Here is a 15,921-nt window from a genome sequence, read left to right on the forward strand (position 1 = left end):
GTGTTTAATGTCATTCACTGTAAAAAAAAAGAAAGAAAATCATTTGTTATCGCCAGTGCGTCCTACCGCTGTCATTACCATTGGCATGCGCATGCACTACAAAGGGATTGTGCTAGGGACTCATGAGAAACCAAAATAAATAAATGTAAATGATGTAAATGCTAGCTCTTTGGTATTGATACAGATCCTTACTTTAGTATCGATTCTATCAATACTTGGATAGATCTGCACAGCCCCACCCAGAGGAAAACTGTATTGCCCAAAGCTTGCCTATGGCTCGTGAGACAAATTTGAGAATGTCTGTTGCTGAGCTGTAACTGTGTTTGTGGTTTTGGAAAAGGGAGTTGTGCACCTAAACAATATCAACAACACATCATGTAAGTTTCAAACATACTGTAAAAGACAGCATCATCAAAATTAGATAGTGTTCAGAATCATTTACCTGTTCTGCTCTCCTCCTCATATTGAATTTTTGTGGCCAGAACATTTTGGGAAAAGAAAAAAAACATTCACAACCTAAAACCTGAGTACAATTGACATTCTATTAATATGTTTTCTCATATTATTAACTTTGTAAACATACCAACAATGATTTGCAATTGCGAGTTGTGCACTTGTATGACATAGAAATTTTATTTTGACACAGAGGTGAGCTGTTTTGGGAAAGAGATGAGCTTTTGCAGATGATCCAAAGAGTTGTGCAAAATCTTCCAAGTTATTTTTGGCAAAATAACTAAGTGAATGCAGATGAGCCAAAGCAATTGAGAAGGATCTTTGCAGTTGTGACTGTACCGACTCTTTGTTTGGGAAAGGAACTTGGAGCGAAGCATGTGTGAGCAGTTTTTGGGATAGATATGTGCTTTTGTTAATGAACTGTTTGGCCAAATCAGCTTGCAGTTTTGAAAATGTCATCTCAGTTTCAAGAAATGTGTCAAACCTATGGAGAAAAACTGTAAATACATACATACTGCTTTTGTTTCTTTCTTCCTTTGCTATGACTAATTTTAGAGATGCGTGCCCTTTTGGGGGCTTTCGCACCTGCCCCCCAACATATCTGCACACATGCCAGATACAAAGATAGGTAGGCTCATAAAGTGAGATGATGCAAGCAATCTACACATGGCGGATGAAATAACTGAAATCTACTCACACGTGAGCAGCTAACAGGAGAAGACGGCTGCACTGTCAAGCGGAACTATTTTGTGACGCTTATTACGTGCTTTAAGCCCAATCCAGCTCATGACTATTCATGCTGGATCCTGTGGACGTCAGGACGCAGCGCATCGAGCTGTGAGCTGCTGCGTGGAGGAGAGACAGCATGCCACACTGGTCGACCGCATCTCTCTCACCGACACGAAACATCGCCGCTTTTGTAGGGCGAATCAGCTCTGGATTCAGCCTCCGGTCGGAGGACAAGGACCACAAAGGACTGCACACGGCAAAGGAAGATAGGCAGATGTATATATTGTATTATTTTTTTATTATGAAGCATGCATGCACATAGCGGAGTTAAGCTACTCGATTGTATATTTTCACAAATGGACAGATCGAGTAATAGCAGGAGGATGTTATTGTGTTTCTCCCGGAAGATGGACGAGACATATTGGGGCTAACCGAGCGGCGACGATCCACGTTACGGGAGGAGATGCTTCGTTATCGGAACCGCCGTGGGCTGTTTGAGATGATAAACGCGTCCCGTGGAATCATATCTGTGCTATAAACCGCAAAGTGCCGGCAACAAGAAGAAGCATCGCCGAGCCATCGGAACTGAGCACCGCACCTTCAAGTCCAAATAACGCTGCTTTCACCATGTCCCAAGTGAGCTGACCGTGGTACTGAACTGAACATTTAGCATTCAGCTGCCCCCGCCCCGAGCGCCACACGTGCTGACCTTTTTTCTTGATTTGTTTATTTTTGCCCCCCAAAGTGGAGTCACCCTCCAGAAAGACTCCGATAGCTGGCCGAAGACACACAAGAACAGTTGGGACTCGGCGGCCACACGCTAGTCACTTTCATGGCCGTGGCACGCAAAATCAAAACTTTGCTGACCGTCAACATTCTCGTGTTTGTGGGAATCATCCTGTTCTCGGTTTACTGCAGGATCCAGGACCGATCCGAGGAGTTCGTCCAGATCGGACGCGCTTCTGACCAGAGGCTGCGCGCCAGACATGGGAAAGTTACCAATTTGGTGGACAGGCAGTCAATTCTCCAGCGGCTGGAGAGGCTGGAGGATGTCGTCTACAATCAGCTAAATGGTAGGGAGATTTATGTAATAATAAGAATAATAATCACAATCATATCAACCTTTACCCAAGTCATCTTTTTAATCTGAAAATAATGCATTTCATGCAGCCTCATCCCCTTGTAAAGCTTTGGATGTGGAACAACGTGCAATTGCGTTCCTCATTAAAGCATTTGGAGCACATAATTTTAGTAACATATCGAATAATGCATTCAAGTACAATATACAGTTTATTCATGCACGTCATGTTGCAGAGATATAACTGATTTAGCTTGATGCTTTCATTTGACATGATCGTCATAACATTTATCATTCAAAATTATTTATATATCATCAAACTACATTTTTTTCATCATATGCATCATCCAAATGGCTTTCTTTTGTACTAGCCTATATGTAAATTACACTGGGTTGCTTAGTAACTTTAGAAATTAATCACAAGATCTAAATACTGTATATTGTGGAATAGTTGAGCGAATTGTCAAGTCAGTGATGTTAATAAAGATCACACAGTTAGTGAGATATGATTTTCATACATTCTCAATTCATCATGTAATGTCATAATCAATCATTGATGTCAGTTCCTGTCATGTTAAAGCTCGAATACTGTAGTGTTGATGTAGTTCATACTGGCCACCAGTAGAGAGCATAAATATCTCAAAAGATCGTTAATTAATGTCTCTCCCCCTGAACCTGAAATACAAATAGGGCAGTGCAATAGTGCATGTTGCTGTCTGGAGGCTTTGAATCTCAACTCAGGTCTTTTTGTCAGGTCTTGGCATGTTCACCCCAAGGTTGTGTGGGATTTTTCCAGGTAATCACAATTCCTCCCACCTTTCAAAAAACACTCATCTGGGATTAACTGGTGACCAGTTTAGGGTGTAACCTGCCTCTCGCCCACAGTCATCTTGGATAACCTCAGCACCCAAGTGATCATGAACAGAAAAAGCCGGAGAAAAAATAAAATAAAATACAAACTTTTTTAAAACTGACCATGGCAATGGCATTATAAATAAACCAGTAGTTCTTAACCTGGGAATGGTGAGTCAGTCTCGGGGGTTCGGCGGAAGTCAAGACACACACCCGACTCATACGACTCGTAATGATACGGCCATCATTAGATGCGGGTAACCACGCTACATTGCTTGGCCTATACGGTCTTATTGAGTCAAGCTGTGACTGTTGTGATGGTACGTTATGTGATTTCTTTATTATTGTAATCCCTTCATACTATGTCGAGCAAGAAAAAAAAAAGTGGTCGGATGAATATGTGCAATAGTAATTCACATGTATAACAGAACATACGGTGTTCCACAGGGTTTAATTCTGGGTCCTCTGCTGATTTCTTTATGCTGCCGCTGGGTCAAGGTTAAAGAGCACTGAAATAAGTGATTAACCTTGTGAATAATTGGTTGTAGTGGAGTTTGTGATTGGCTGAAGAGAGCAAGAGGCCAACACACGCGTATGAAGTTATAGTATGCAGTTTTCTACCTTGTATAGAAAACAAATAGAAGGGGACTGAACTGTCAAAATGTAATACAGTAACACCAAACAATTGCAATGCTGCCATCTTTTCAAGTCGAGAAGCTGAATTGTATTGAACTCAAAATGATCGTATATCTGCATTTAACACGTGCCCTGGCCTTCCTGTGTGGAATATGCATGTTCTCCCGTGCTTGTGACGGTTTTGTCTGGGTATTCCTCTTACATTCCAAGAAAAACATCAGGTTCGTTGAAGAGTCCGAATCATCCAAAGGTATTATTGTGAAAGCTTGTTTGTCTGTATGTGATTTGCGATTACCGCTTCTCCCTTCGAGGGTAAACGGTGGAGAAAATGGATGGATGAGTGGATGGACAATCTCTGCCTGGAAGCATTCACTTACTGCCACAATCACTGCATGATTTTTCTTCAGCTTATTAATAACAAACATAATATTCAGTATCCGGAGGTCACCCCCTTTCCTAAATTGTGATTACTTCTCATATTGGTGGAATAGCCATGGCGAGAAGGGGACTCGGAGTGCCAGGGACTATTACAATGTCCAGCAGCGATACGAAGTAATAAGCCATTCACTCTGTTGTTTATTGCCTTCCAACGTCATGTCACAGTAGTTACACTGAGGTTAAATTAGATTTGAAGGACATAAACATGTCTTAGAATTGTACTTTTGATAGTTTCCTGATGGTGGACAAACCCAACTCCACAACAAGAAAAAAAAACAATCAACATTTGCTAGCTGCTCCTTTTGTTGCACAAACTCGCAAAGCATCGATTATGAGGGTTATTGGCTGCCAAGCTCAGCTGCGAATACTGCCGACTTTCGCTAATCAGATGAAAACGCTTTTAAGCTTGCTAACCAGCTTACAAAACTGTGTTTTGACCTAAGTAGTGCATTAAGCTCAACAGATATGATAGCTCCTCACTGGTACTTGCTCAAGCTTATTGTGACCGTACGCACATATGATTAACTATTAATGATACAAAGATATATATATTTTTTTCTTATCATTGTGACATTCTCTAATTCCTTGTTACTTTATTTTAAGGTTGAGCATATTTGACTCTTAACTTTAGTTTCGTTCTTGGGTAATGTTTGTCTTGTGTTTGTATGGAGTCAATTTGTGCTTGTTCTGATCTAGTTCTTGCGTCTTGATTCTGCCTGCTTCTGCCATTTACTTGGTCGGCTATTACACATTCTCAGTGAATAATGCATACCCCTTAATGATAAAATTCAGCTCTATATTAAAATATCCTGGTGGACATTTATGAAGATGTACAATTTGGGCTGGATCTAAATTAGAATTGTTTGACCTTGATTAGGTACCATACTATTGTTGTTTAATGCTGTAATTTGACTGGTGATGGTATTGTTGATATCGAAATTCTTAGTTCAATACAAGAAAGATATTGCAGCCTTCTTTCGCTGATGTCATTATGATATGATAATACAAAATATATGGCTGCATAGGCTATTGCAAGTATTTCCCTCATTTGATTTTTAAATGTTTGCAAGTAGCCCCAGTATGATCATTTTGTGTGAAATATAAGCAAACTATGGAGTGCTTCTGCCTCCAAGCCATGCTGGAAACGTTCAGAACCGAAATATAGGCTACTTCTTTGATGCGATGACACAACAAAATCTTATACTACAATATAGGATTTTTTTTTTACTGATAATATATCTATCCCCTTATAGATTATTGCTGAAATGAATAGCATTTTCCTTTCTTTATTTTTTTTAACCATTAATGTATATCTGAAAAAAGATTCCAATAAAAACAAATAGGATAATTGTAGAAATAAATGAAAATACAATTATTCACTGTCACAATATATACCATTCAAAATATCACATAGACACAGCAAAATCTTATACTCCAATATAGGTAATTCTTTACTGATAATATATCACCTTACAGATTATTGCTGAAATGAATAGCATTTTCCTTTTTTAATTGTTTTATTTAAAAAAAATTTACCAATAATGTATATCTGAAAAAAGATTCCAATAAAAACAAATAGGATAATAGTAGAAATAAATGAAAATACAATTATCCACTGTCAAAATATATATCATTCAAAATATCTGGAAGTACAAACAGTTTTCAAGGAATAAAATAAAGTGCAAATAATCACATAAATGCTCGTTCTTCATGTAAAATCCAAGTATGCCTATCATTTAACAAGTAAAAGTGTTAATAAATGTATACTTATACTATATTAATAGAGCGCTGCCTCCTATAGTCAATAGGTTTGACTCAGCTTGGCTATTCAAACCCTTGGCGACACCCTCTGGCAAGCATTACCATAGACAACATTTACAGTACATATGCATAGTTCTTGCCTTGAGCACTGAATCGTATGTCGATGTTACAGCTGTAATGGATGTGGCAAAGGGAAGTGATCTGTGAAGATTCAATATGTATTTGCTCCACGCAGATGTACATATTATCAAGCCAGAACTCAGGGGATTAAATCTGAACCATTACTTTTGATTGTAATACAATTCTACGAGTATCATTTGCAGATTTTTTGGCTAGTATGGTGACCACATCCAATATGGCGGTCAGGTGGCGACTTCAGCATAAATAAGAAACAAATAGAAACAATCTTCAGTTTAGATGAATGATAAATGTTTATGTCCCTCCTCGCTGTGTTGGTGCCAGTCTACCCAGCGTCTTCTTTTGGCTCTCATTATTTACAAATATGTAAAATAAATAAATAAATACAAAACAGACATGAAATGCCATTAAGTGGGGAGAGAGGAAGAAGAAAACAATGTTGTGTGGTTATCAAAGTAGCTATACGGTTACCATGTTAGCTCTGTCATGTGCTGAGCTGTAAATAAAACAAATAAAAGAGAAAAAGAAGATGGCTTCTTCTTTTTTTAATCTGTACCGTTCGGCTGCTAGGTTAATGCTGAATGGAGATAGGAGAATATGAATTCCTTTTATGTCAGTTTTTCTGTGCACCATGGAGTTTCATATACTGCCATGTGGCCATTTTCATTATGATGGAAATTTATTGAAAATTGCAGTTGGCCATAACAACGTTTAAGTCGAGTTCGTACTTGCCTTTCTTGCGTACTTTCAAGGTGTAGCGATTCTCCCATCCAGGCTTTGTTCTGCCACACCCACCATTTGTAACTTGTAAATAAGTGCACAACCACCGGTGAAGTCAAAGAATGGCCCTAATTTCCGCATCATTAAGTTTTCCTGAGACGTGAATTCCATGGAGATTTAAAATGTGAAATTAACTTGCGTAGTTGATCCAAAGTTATATCCTCGCCAGTGATGTGTGATTACTTTGAAGGAGCATGTGTTTTTGCATTCACTGTTTAATAATTAAAATTTAATTAATCAAAGTACCGGGCGTGCTCGTAATTAATCGCCCAAGAACCGGCCACCAGGAGGCCTCTCCCAGCCAACAACCACCTTTGCCCACTGCCCCACGTGCCTCCCACAAGCTACAAACTATTATGTCTATGTGATTAGAATAATAAGTAAAATTAAAAAATTAAATGTTTAGCCAAAGTTAGCATGTTTCAGATGAGTAAAAATAAAAGCGCCTGAAATAAAAATAGTGAATGAATTCAAATACCAACTTGATATATTTGTTTTACTTCAATGGCCTTGGCACTGCTGAGCGTATGCTATTACACACAGACCAAAAAAAGTAAAAAACATCAGTTCATCCATTCTTTTCCGCTTATCTGGGATCGGGTCGAGGGGGCAGAAGCTGAAGCAGGCAGGCATCCTATTAAAATGCCCGAGACACCTCATCTCAATGCAGAGGAGCAGCGGCTCTTTGAGCTCCTCCCGGGTGACCGAGCTTCTCACCTTATTTCCAAGGCAGAACCGGAACCCGAGAAAACTCAGAAAAAAAACAAATACATCAAAAACTTGACTTTACTTAATATTTGTATGCCAAGTAGTTCCACAGAATTGTACAGTATGTAGTTTGTTCAACACAAGAAAACAAAGTGAATAAAACGATCCATTTTTCCATTTTCTGTAGGGCTTTTTCTCACTTGGGGAGTTTGTAAATTGGAGCCTATCCCATTGACGTATGGTGAGAGGTGGTGTGCAACCTGAACTGGTCGCCAGCCAATCACAGAGCACATATGGACAAACAACCATTCATATCTATGGACAATTTGAAGTCTTTGGAATGTGGATTGGAATTTGGAATCAAAACCCAGATGGCCATGTGGGGAATGTGCAAACTCTAAACCACGACCTCAACTACAATACTCCAAACATTTTGTCAACCGGAAATCAGCCAGTGGATGCGCCTGCGCGCGTTTTGTTTCTACATCAGACCAGCACTGGATGTTTAATTGTTTGAGCCCTCACTTATGCCAAGGCTCTTTTCATCAGCCATGCAAGTCACTCTACGGCCTTCTTCCATTCTGAAGGTGCGGATAGGATGGGCCCAGCTGCGGAACCCGATACGCTTCTTATCTATAATGCCCAATTATGGCAAAGAAACCCATGCTGCAGTTATTACTATTCCAAGAAGGCCATTGCATGATGTGAAATGTCACACTTGCTTCTCCTGCACATCGATGCACACTCAATGCTCTGACTGTATCTTAATGATCGAAATCACTGTGTGCAGCAGTGCAGTATGTATAAATCGCGACAGCAGGGCATCACATTATAGCACAAAGAAGGCTGTCGGAAGCTAGATGGAATCATATATATTCCAATAAAGATATGTAGATGAGGCTCTGCTTGACAAACCAGTGTCCCAAGCAGATAAGAATCAATTCTCCTCAGCCTTGAGGAATGGGGATAATGAATTCAGTGGCTCACCTGAAAATCAGCAGTCAGCCACTCACAGTAATGGAATATATTCAGAAGGGGAGAGAGTTGCCCTTAGTGGCACTGTTTGCCCGAAGTCGTGTAAAATTTTTCATCGTGACAGCCTGTGCAGAATGACATGTTTGACAAAGCGGATTATGTGTGTTTAGCTACACGTGCGCAAACACACAAATCACTCCTGTCATTAATTATGCTAAGGTCATTGTTGAATTTGAGTCTCGATCTTACAAGGGCCTAATACATAGCGTGTTTAGAACTTGGAACAGTACATGAAGATTGTGTAGCAAAAGATGGTATTAAGCTTAGGTGGTAAAACAATAGCAGTGAGGTGTTAATTGGAGTAACATATCCATCATCCCACATTGCACATGGTACAATAAATAATATAGAAAGTGTGCCAATTTAGCGCTGGGCATTGACGTCATGCATCCCACAATGCAGTGGGCCAAACGTAACCAACATCACTTTGGCAGGATCGAAAATGTGTCGCTACTTAAACACAAATGCCACACTTAAGCAATTGTAAAAAACAATTGCGCACCAGGGTACCACAACAAGAAGAGGCAAAACATTCTACAGGATACCAAAAAAAGATACCAAGGTGTAGCCAATGGATGATAGCAGCCATAAACAATGCCAAGAACAAATCAGAGAAGTGAGATCCTTCTCTCTTCTCTGATCATCTTGCCCACCCCGTTGCGTCTTTTTCATCAAATTGAGATGTCAATTCACTTGCACGCAATGTTAACGGACAAATGCTAGTTTTATCGCTGCTCTCCATTGTTAGTCCTTGGTGTAGCGCCGCTACTATTCTGCCAATGTGGCAGCATATTTTGGAATGGTAATGTGACGTCCTGAGCTCTGTTGCCGCAGCTATCTTGAAAAAATAACTCAGTTATTATACTGACTACTTGTTTTAAAAAGTAAAATAGTTACTTTGCTGATTACTTGCTTTGAAGAGGAACTAAGTTTGATTACAAGTTACTTGAATTGTTACATTCAGCAGATAACAACAACCCTGCTCAATATAAAAAATGCCGCCTAGTCATGCCACCAAATTAATCATGTGTTTTCGAGAGTGATATCCACAAAGTAGTATTTTTATTAAAAATAAAATAAAGGCAACCTTTTTGACTTACCACAATCATTTTAATTAAAAAATCGTAGTCTTTTCAGGATTTCACATAAGGTAAATGTGGTACTTGTTTTAAATAAATAAATAAATAAATAAATAAATAGATAAACAAATAAAATACAGTCTTTAGACTTCACTTAAAAAATATATATATATATATACATATATATATATAAAAAACGGCAATCTTTTGTACTCAGCATACTTACATTAGTTTCTCTTTTCCTCTTACAATCTCTCTCAGCTGTTATCTGCATGTTTGAGCGAATATGGTGTCCAAAGCAACTTTTAATGCTGTTAGAGGAGTAGTCAGATTACTCAAAGGGGAAAAGTACCACATTACATTAGTCGGTACTCAGAATTTTTTTTTTCAGCGTAACATGTTACAGGCATCACTGTCGAATGTGCAACACAAAATCGGTCCAAACGAAAAGTGTTTAATATGAGGAGACAACAACACATCTTAACATTTTCATAGCAAGTGCCTCTCAGTCTCAGCTGATAAATTTTAAACTGAAGCAGAAAGGCGAGGGCATGAAGCTCTATATGCTTTACACCAGACTTCTTTTTTCCCCCTAGAGATGCTCCATGCCATGTCCTGCAAACAGAATTAATTTGCTGTCAGGTTGTTTCTGGACACAGTCCTGATTGTTTCATTGCCTTGCCTTTCTAGAACACTGTAAGTGACTTTTCAACCATTTATTGTGGCTCTCATCCCACAATGGAATTTCTTTCAGTCATATAGCAGAAGTGGAGGGCAGGGGTTAAGCCAAATAACAGAGCGAATGAAAAACAAAGCTGGCATGCATTGCTCTGCTTCCAAGTCTCATGCAGAGAAAGAGAGGCCCTCCCTTCTCATGTCTCCGGCTCTGGAGGATATCTGTGTTGTTTAGTGACGTGGCAGTGAAGCCAGATGGCTGCACTGTGATGTGAGTCCCGCCCATAATTGTCAAAATGCCACCAATGTGACTGGAGCAGGGCACCTCTCACGGGAGAAGCCTGTTTTCCATTCAACTCAATTAGAAATCTTCAGTGGCACTCAGTGTTTCAAGCCCATCCAAATATGGCGATTGCACTGCAGTGAGTGGGGAACTGGTAGGTATGTGCTGTACCAGACATGGGTCAATTTTTCCGGTCCATCATTTTCTAGCAGCCGGTTCACACGTTCATCATAGTCAGTCCATCATTATTTCAAGCAAAACCAAAACTGTCATCTTTAGTCTGTCACTCTGTCAACGTTATTTTAACCATGCTTCCAGCATCTCTAAATGACAGTTCGTAACCAGTATTTTAGGACCGGCAGAAAATAACTGTTAACAAGGGTAACAGCAGTGGTGGGCATCGGTAAATTTCACCGGCCTGTTATTCGCCAGCAGCCGGCTCACGAGTCCATCATTATTTTAACCACGCTTTCACAGTATGGGACAACACTCGGTGTGTGTTTCCGTCAGTTGTCAGCAAAACGAGAGTCCGTCAGTCCATCGGTACTGACCCCGTTAGTGACGATTCCGGTGGCAGTCGAGAACCCTCTTCTGTCAGTGCTTAGTCTGTCAGTAGCTGCCAGAAATTCCTGTCATTCATCATTCACCAGCAAAATGCCAGCAAAAGGAGTGTTCGACCAATTTACTTAACTGTTTGTCCATGTATTTTTTATGGACAAATAAGTCAGTAGGGAATTGTGCAACACATGGCCTAGAACTGCACGCCATTATATTGGTAGCTGTGTCTTTTAGTTACAATAACCATCAGTCAAAAATATTAGGATCGACTATAGCAATACTTCTCTGAGTGTCAGCAAAATCACATTATTTATCCTTGTTTACGGAGTCTTGTATAGCTCTTGTATTGATATCATACTTTGCAAGTAATTAGAATGTTGTTGCTGGCTTGTGTATTTGCACATAAAGTTTAAATGAAGATTTAAAAAAAAAACATTAGGAAGTAAGAGATCCTTGTTGATGATAGGCTTGCTGGACTGTGGGACAAAATATATTCTTATCTATCCCCTTTGAAAGTTAATGTCATGATGAGTCACCTTAATCAGTGTATTTTAAGTCTGACATAAAATCCCACAATTAATTCTGCCAGACTGAAGAAGCGTATTGTGTTGGGGGCGGTGGATGACCAAGGACTCCGAATTATAGAGAAAAAGACCTGCGGACTCGTAGTGATTTTTAGAGAACCTGCATGGATCAAGTCCAGACTTACAGAATTTCCCATTCACTATGCTGCACAATGCCTCTACAATACATTCCAAAAACATAACGTAACATCTGGCGCCTGATGAAAAGTTTTTATTATTATTATTTTTTTTTTTTAAATCACTACACGATAATTTAGGCTTAAAACATTTTTTGTGGACTAATGATATCCTTCCACCTTATTTATTTATTTATTTATATAATACTAATCAAATAAGACAAATGATGAGAATTTCATTTTTCACTAACTCTCTAGTAGATGGATAAGATAAACATCCATAAAAATGACTTATTTTGACTCTGAATGTGCCATGTATATGCAATTGTGAAATGCTGGCATCATCAGATACGTTTACATTTTTGAGGTTTTCAACTTTTGTAGTGAATTTTGAATTTCAGCAAGTATCTACCAATTCAAACTTGTTACTGACTGAGGAACAATTTGAAAATGCTCACAAACGCTCCCCCTGGCATTGCAGCATGTACTCACCCCCCACCCCCCTTGCCTCCCTATAGCATATGGTTTACTGTTGATGATGACATCAGAAAAAGCTCTTTTCATTATGATAGTGATGGGAAAATGAAGCTTCATGAAGCACTTGTGATATTTTTGGACTCCCCTAGATGGTGCTCTTGGTTTAAATATAAAGGCTAGTGCAAAGGAAATAGATTACATTTCCACTGCATCTTTCAACCAAGAGTGCCATCTAGAGGAGTCCAAAAATATTACAAGTGCTTCATGAAGCTTCATTTTCCCATCACTACGGTATGACATTCCAATACTATGCGTCATTATTTTTGTGTCATCCGCACTGTGTAAATATCCCAGGCAATCAATGATAATCAGAATAATCCAGCTGTCACATAGTTTAAGTTTTTGTCTGTCAGTCATCATTCATTCGTCAGTTTTTCTTTCCAGTATCCCTGTTGGCGTTTATACCTCTCAGCTTCTCCCCTGCTGTAGGGCTCAGTCATGTCCTTGTCCAAGTGAGTGTCTTGCAGCTCTGTCATTGACAGACAGCATAATGATGCCCTCCGGATGGGGCCTTGCTGTATCGGAGCTGCATGCTGTCATCAAATGTCAATCAGCCGCCATTCTACATGCCCGCTCTGCTCACCTAAATCTGCCTACTCTGTTTGCATCCACCTCTGATACTCCGTGCCCTTTTTTTGGCAGGCTTAGCAAAACCCATGGGGTTGGTGGAGGGTCCAGGAGGACTCGGTCAGGGGGGAGCTGCCGCCTCACTTGGGGAGGACAGCCGTGATGCCGAGGGGAAGTACGAAGAGTACGGCTACAACGCTCAGCTCAGTGACAGGATCTCCTTGGACAGGAGCATCCCAGACTACCGGCCGAAAAAGTATGCACATTGTCAGTCTGTTGCCGTTTTCTGGAATGTACGTTGTCCCTCCATCAACAACTGCTGATCCGATAGGATTATAATTGGAGACCAGCATGACTCCAGCAGCAGTTAATGGGCTTCATTTTTGTGAAAACACAGTGAAAAAAAGTTACTCGAAAGTACAGTTCTCTTTCTCTATTCTTTATAATACTTTGCTTAATGAGTTCTGCAACTCTCCTGCAGTACAAGGTAACATTGTGTTCTACATTGTTTGATTTCAATAAGTATATCTATCTCATTTATCTTATGGCCCAAAACAAGATGTCCCCTCATGCTGCGGGAGAGTTGCGGATGGAATGTTGCATGAATAAAACACAAAAATTCAAATTGACCCTTGTAAATGTAAAATGTAAAACGGCTCCTTTGGGACATTCTTGCACAGCGGGTGGTTTATGGCGATAATTACGTGCAGGCTGCCCTCAGCTTCTCAGTGGAATTGTGTGTATTACAAACCTGCCTGAATTGCAAATTATGCTGGAAGTCACTTGTTTACCACAGAAATAGTTTAGTTCTACATTGGTCAGCATTTTTGTTAAGTTAAGTGTCAAGCACGGGTAATGATTGGAAACAATCATGAGTAGGCTCTGTGGAAAGATTAGTTTGTCCTTTAAGAAGACAAATTAAAGTAAAAGGTCATGCTGACAATGAAAAGCAGGTGGACACCGACTTAGCCATTTGTAGGCCTACAGTCAGCAAAGTAAAGTATGTATTATATACACACATAGCCTATTTCTTTCTAGGGGGGCAGCACTAGCCCTAGTTTGTGATTTGAATAGCTTAGTTGGCAAGGTTAGCAACCCAGTGAAAGAGCAAAAAATAAAATTTCTTTAAGCGCACATAAACCCATCATAAATGAAACGACCAGACAATGGTATTCCTCATATAAGAGACTCAATGGTCTCTTGGCAACAGGTCATTTTTAAATGAACAATTTGTCCTGCTTGAGATGCTTTGGGTGAGAGCTTGGGCATTATCACTGTGTGAGTGTGGGATGTGAGAATGGTTAGGAATCGAACAGCCAACAGGGACTTCTGAGGGCTGTAATACTAGGGGCAACAATTTCATTCATACTGCTTTATTATTTATTTTTATTATTTTATTTTTTTTTAACGGGAAACTAGTCAAGGCTGGAGACAGGAGAAGGGCAATTAAAAAAAAAAAGCTTGTTAATTAATAAAGTCAGCAGAGAGTACCTCTGGAGTAGAAGGGGTTTTAGGATTTTTTTTTTCAAAATTGACTTTACAAAAAAAAAAGGGTTTCCCACACAAGGGAAGTGAGGGTTTGGGATTTGTTGAAGTGGCTGCTTCCATTATTAAATGGCGTCTACTTTGTTCTGTTTAATGGTAGTTGTACTGCTGGGATTACATTCTGCAAGCTCCTCTTCCTCGTATACTGTACTTCTTTCCTTTCAAGCTGTTATCCAGACATTTTTAATTGTACTAATTCAGAAACAATGAGACTCAAAGCAGGTCCAAACAAAACACGCAATTTTGTATAGGTAATCAAGAGGAAAAACAAAACTAATAATGGTGGATATGAAACTTTATTTCCTTCACAGCCATTCTCTGGATGTCTACAAATGATGATTTTATTTGTCTTTACTGGCTGTCTAGAAGTCAGACACAGTAAGTCAGTCAGTCAAATGTATTTAACCTGATCTAATTCTGATCTAACAGCAATGTACCAGGGTTTAGAACATCTGCCTCGCAGCTCTGAGGTTCAGGGTTTGATTCTCTTTGTGAAGGTTGCATGTTCACTGAACAAAACAATCTATAGAATGGACCCAATAAATGTAGAGTAACAATTTGCAGCCACTTTAATTGCATAAATATAAGTCATACAACGTGATTTAATATTACATTAATTCTGTAGTTATGAAATACTTAATTGGGTAAAATCTACTCACAATTTCTTAGCATACTACTACTCCAAATTAATTACCATGTTGGACGTAACGAGTTATGAATGCAATTAAATGATCACATTAACAAAGGAGAATGAAATGATTTAGTCATATACAAATTTAGTTTATAGAGTTTTCATGAGTGTGACAGTGAGAAACTCTACGGCGAGGGTACGTGCATTAAGTTTGCAGCGCGTTAAATACGCACTAAAATACTTAGTACATTAGTATTATAAACTTACATACTCAAATATTTCACGTGTGTGCGTATTACGTACACAACGTAACGTGGCCACTGATCTGACAGTATGTTACAGGAAGAACCTCCCTACAACTGCTACGTGTCGTATCGTAAGTCATTGTTGGTGAGACCAACTACTGTCATGGTTTCATAAAATAAAATGTCAGGGTTAAAAATACAAGCAGGAGCAAATCTAAGTAAAAAGCAGTGTTTATAATTGTAAATAAGTAAGAGCCATTGTACTTTTTAGACATGGTTTGTGCCATTAATTGCAGTGTACAAAATTGGGATTACTCTGGTTGGCTGTTTAGCTAGAAAATGCAAATCATTCCTCCACTGGGCGGAAGACTTCCACTGGCCGATGACGTCACGCTACGGAAATGATGACGCATGCGCATAATGCGGTGCAGACCGATGCCAGTTAGTTATGTTTTACTAAATTTTGGTTGTATTTAGTTTTTATTGGTAACAC

At 39.3% G+C, this 15,921-nt stretch overlaps 1 protein-coding gene across 1 annotated transcript in view; it reads left to right on the forward strand.

Moving 5' to 3' along the window:
* The first annotated feature begins 1,119 nt into the window (after positions 1 to 1,119).
* Positions 1,120 to 15,921, forward strand: part of galnt9 (polypeptide N-acetylgalactosaminyltransferase 9) — a 75,188-nt gene continuing 60,386 nt past the window's right edge. Inside the window, exons 1-2 of the mRNA XM_086076730.1 lie at positions 1,120 to 2,255; positions 13,083 to 13,263. Coding sequence (XP_085932856.1) covers positions 2,015 to 2,255; positions 13,083 to 13,263 — 422 coding nt within the window. The 5' untranslated portion in view covers positions 1,120 to 2,014. The remainder of the gene's footprint in view (positions 2,256 to 13,082; positions 13,264 to 15,921) is intronic.

This window comes from Leptonotus elevatus, chromosome 5 (assembly GCF_054856555.1).
Source record: "Leptonotus elevatus isolate MCC_2025b chromosome 5, RoL_Lele_1.0, whole genome shotgun sequence".
NCBI lineage: Eukaryota > Metazoa > Chordata > Actinopteri > Syngnathiformes > Syngnathidae > Leptonotus > Leptonotus elevatus.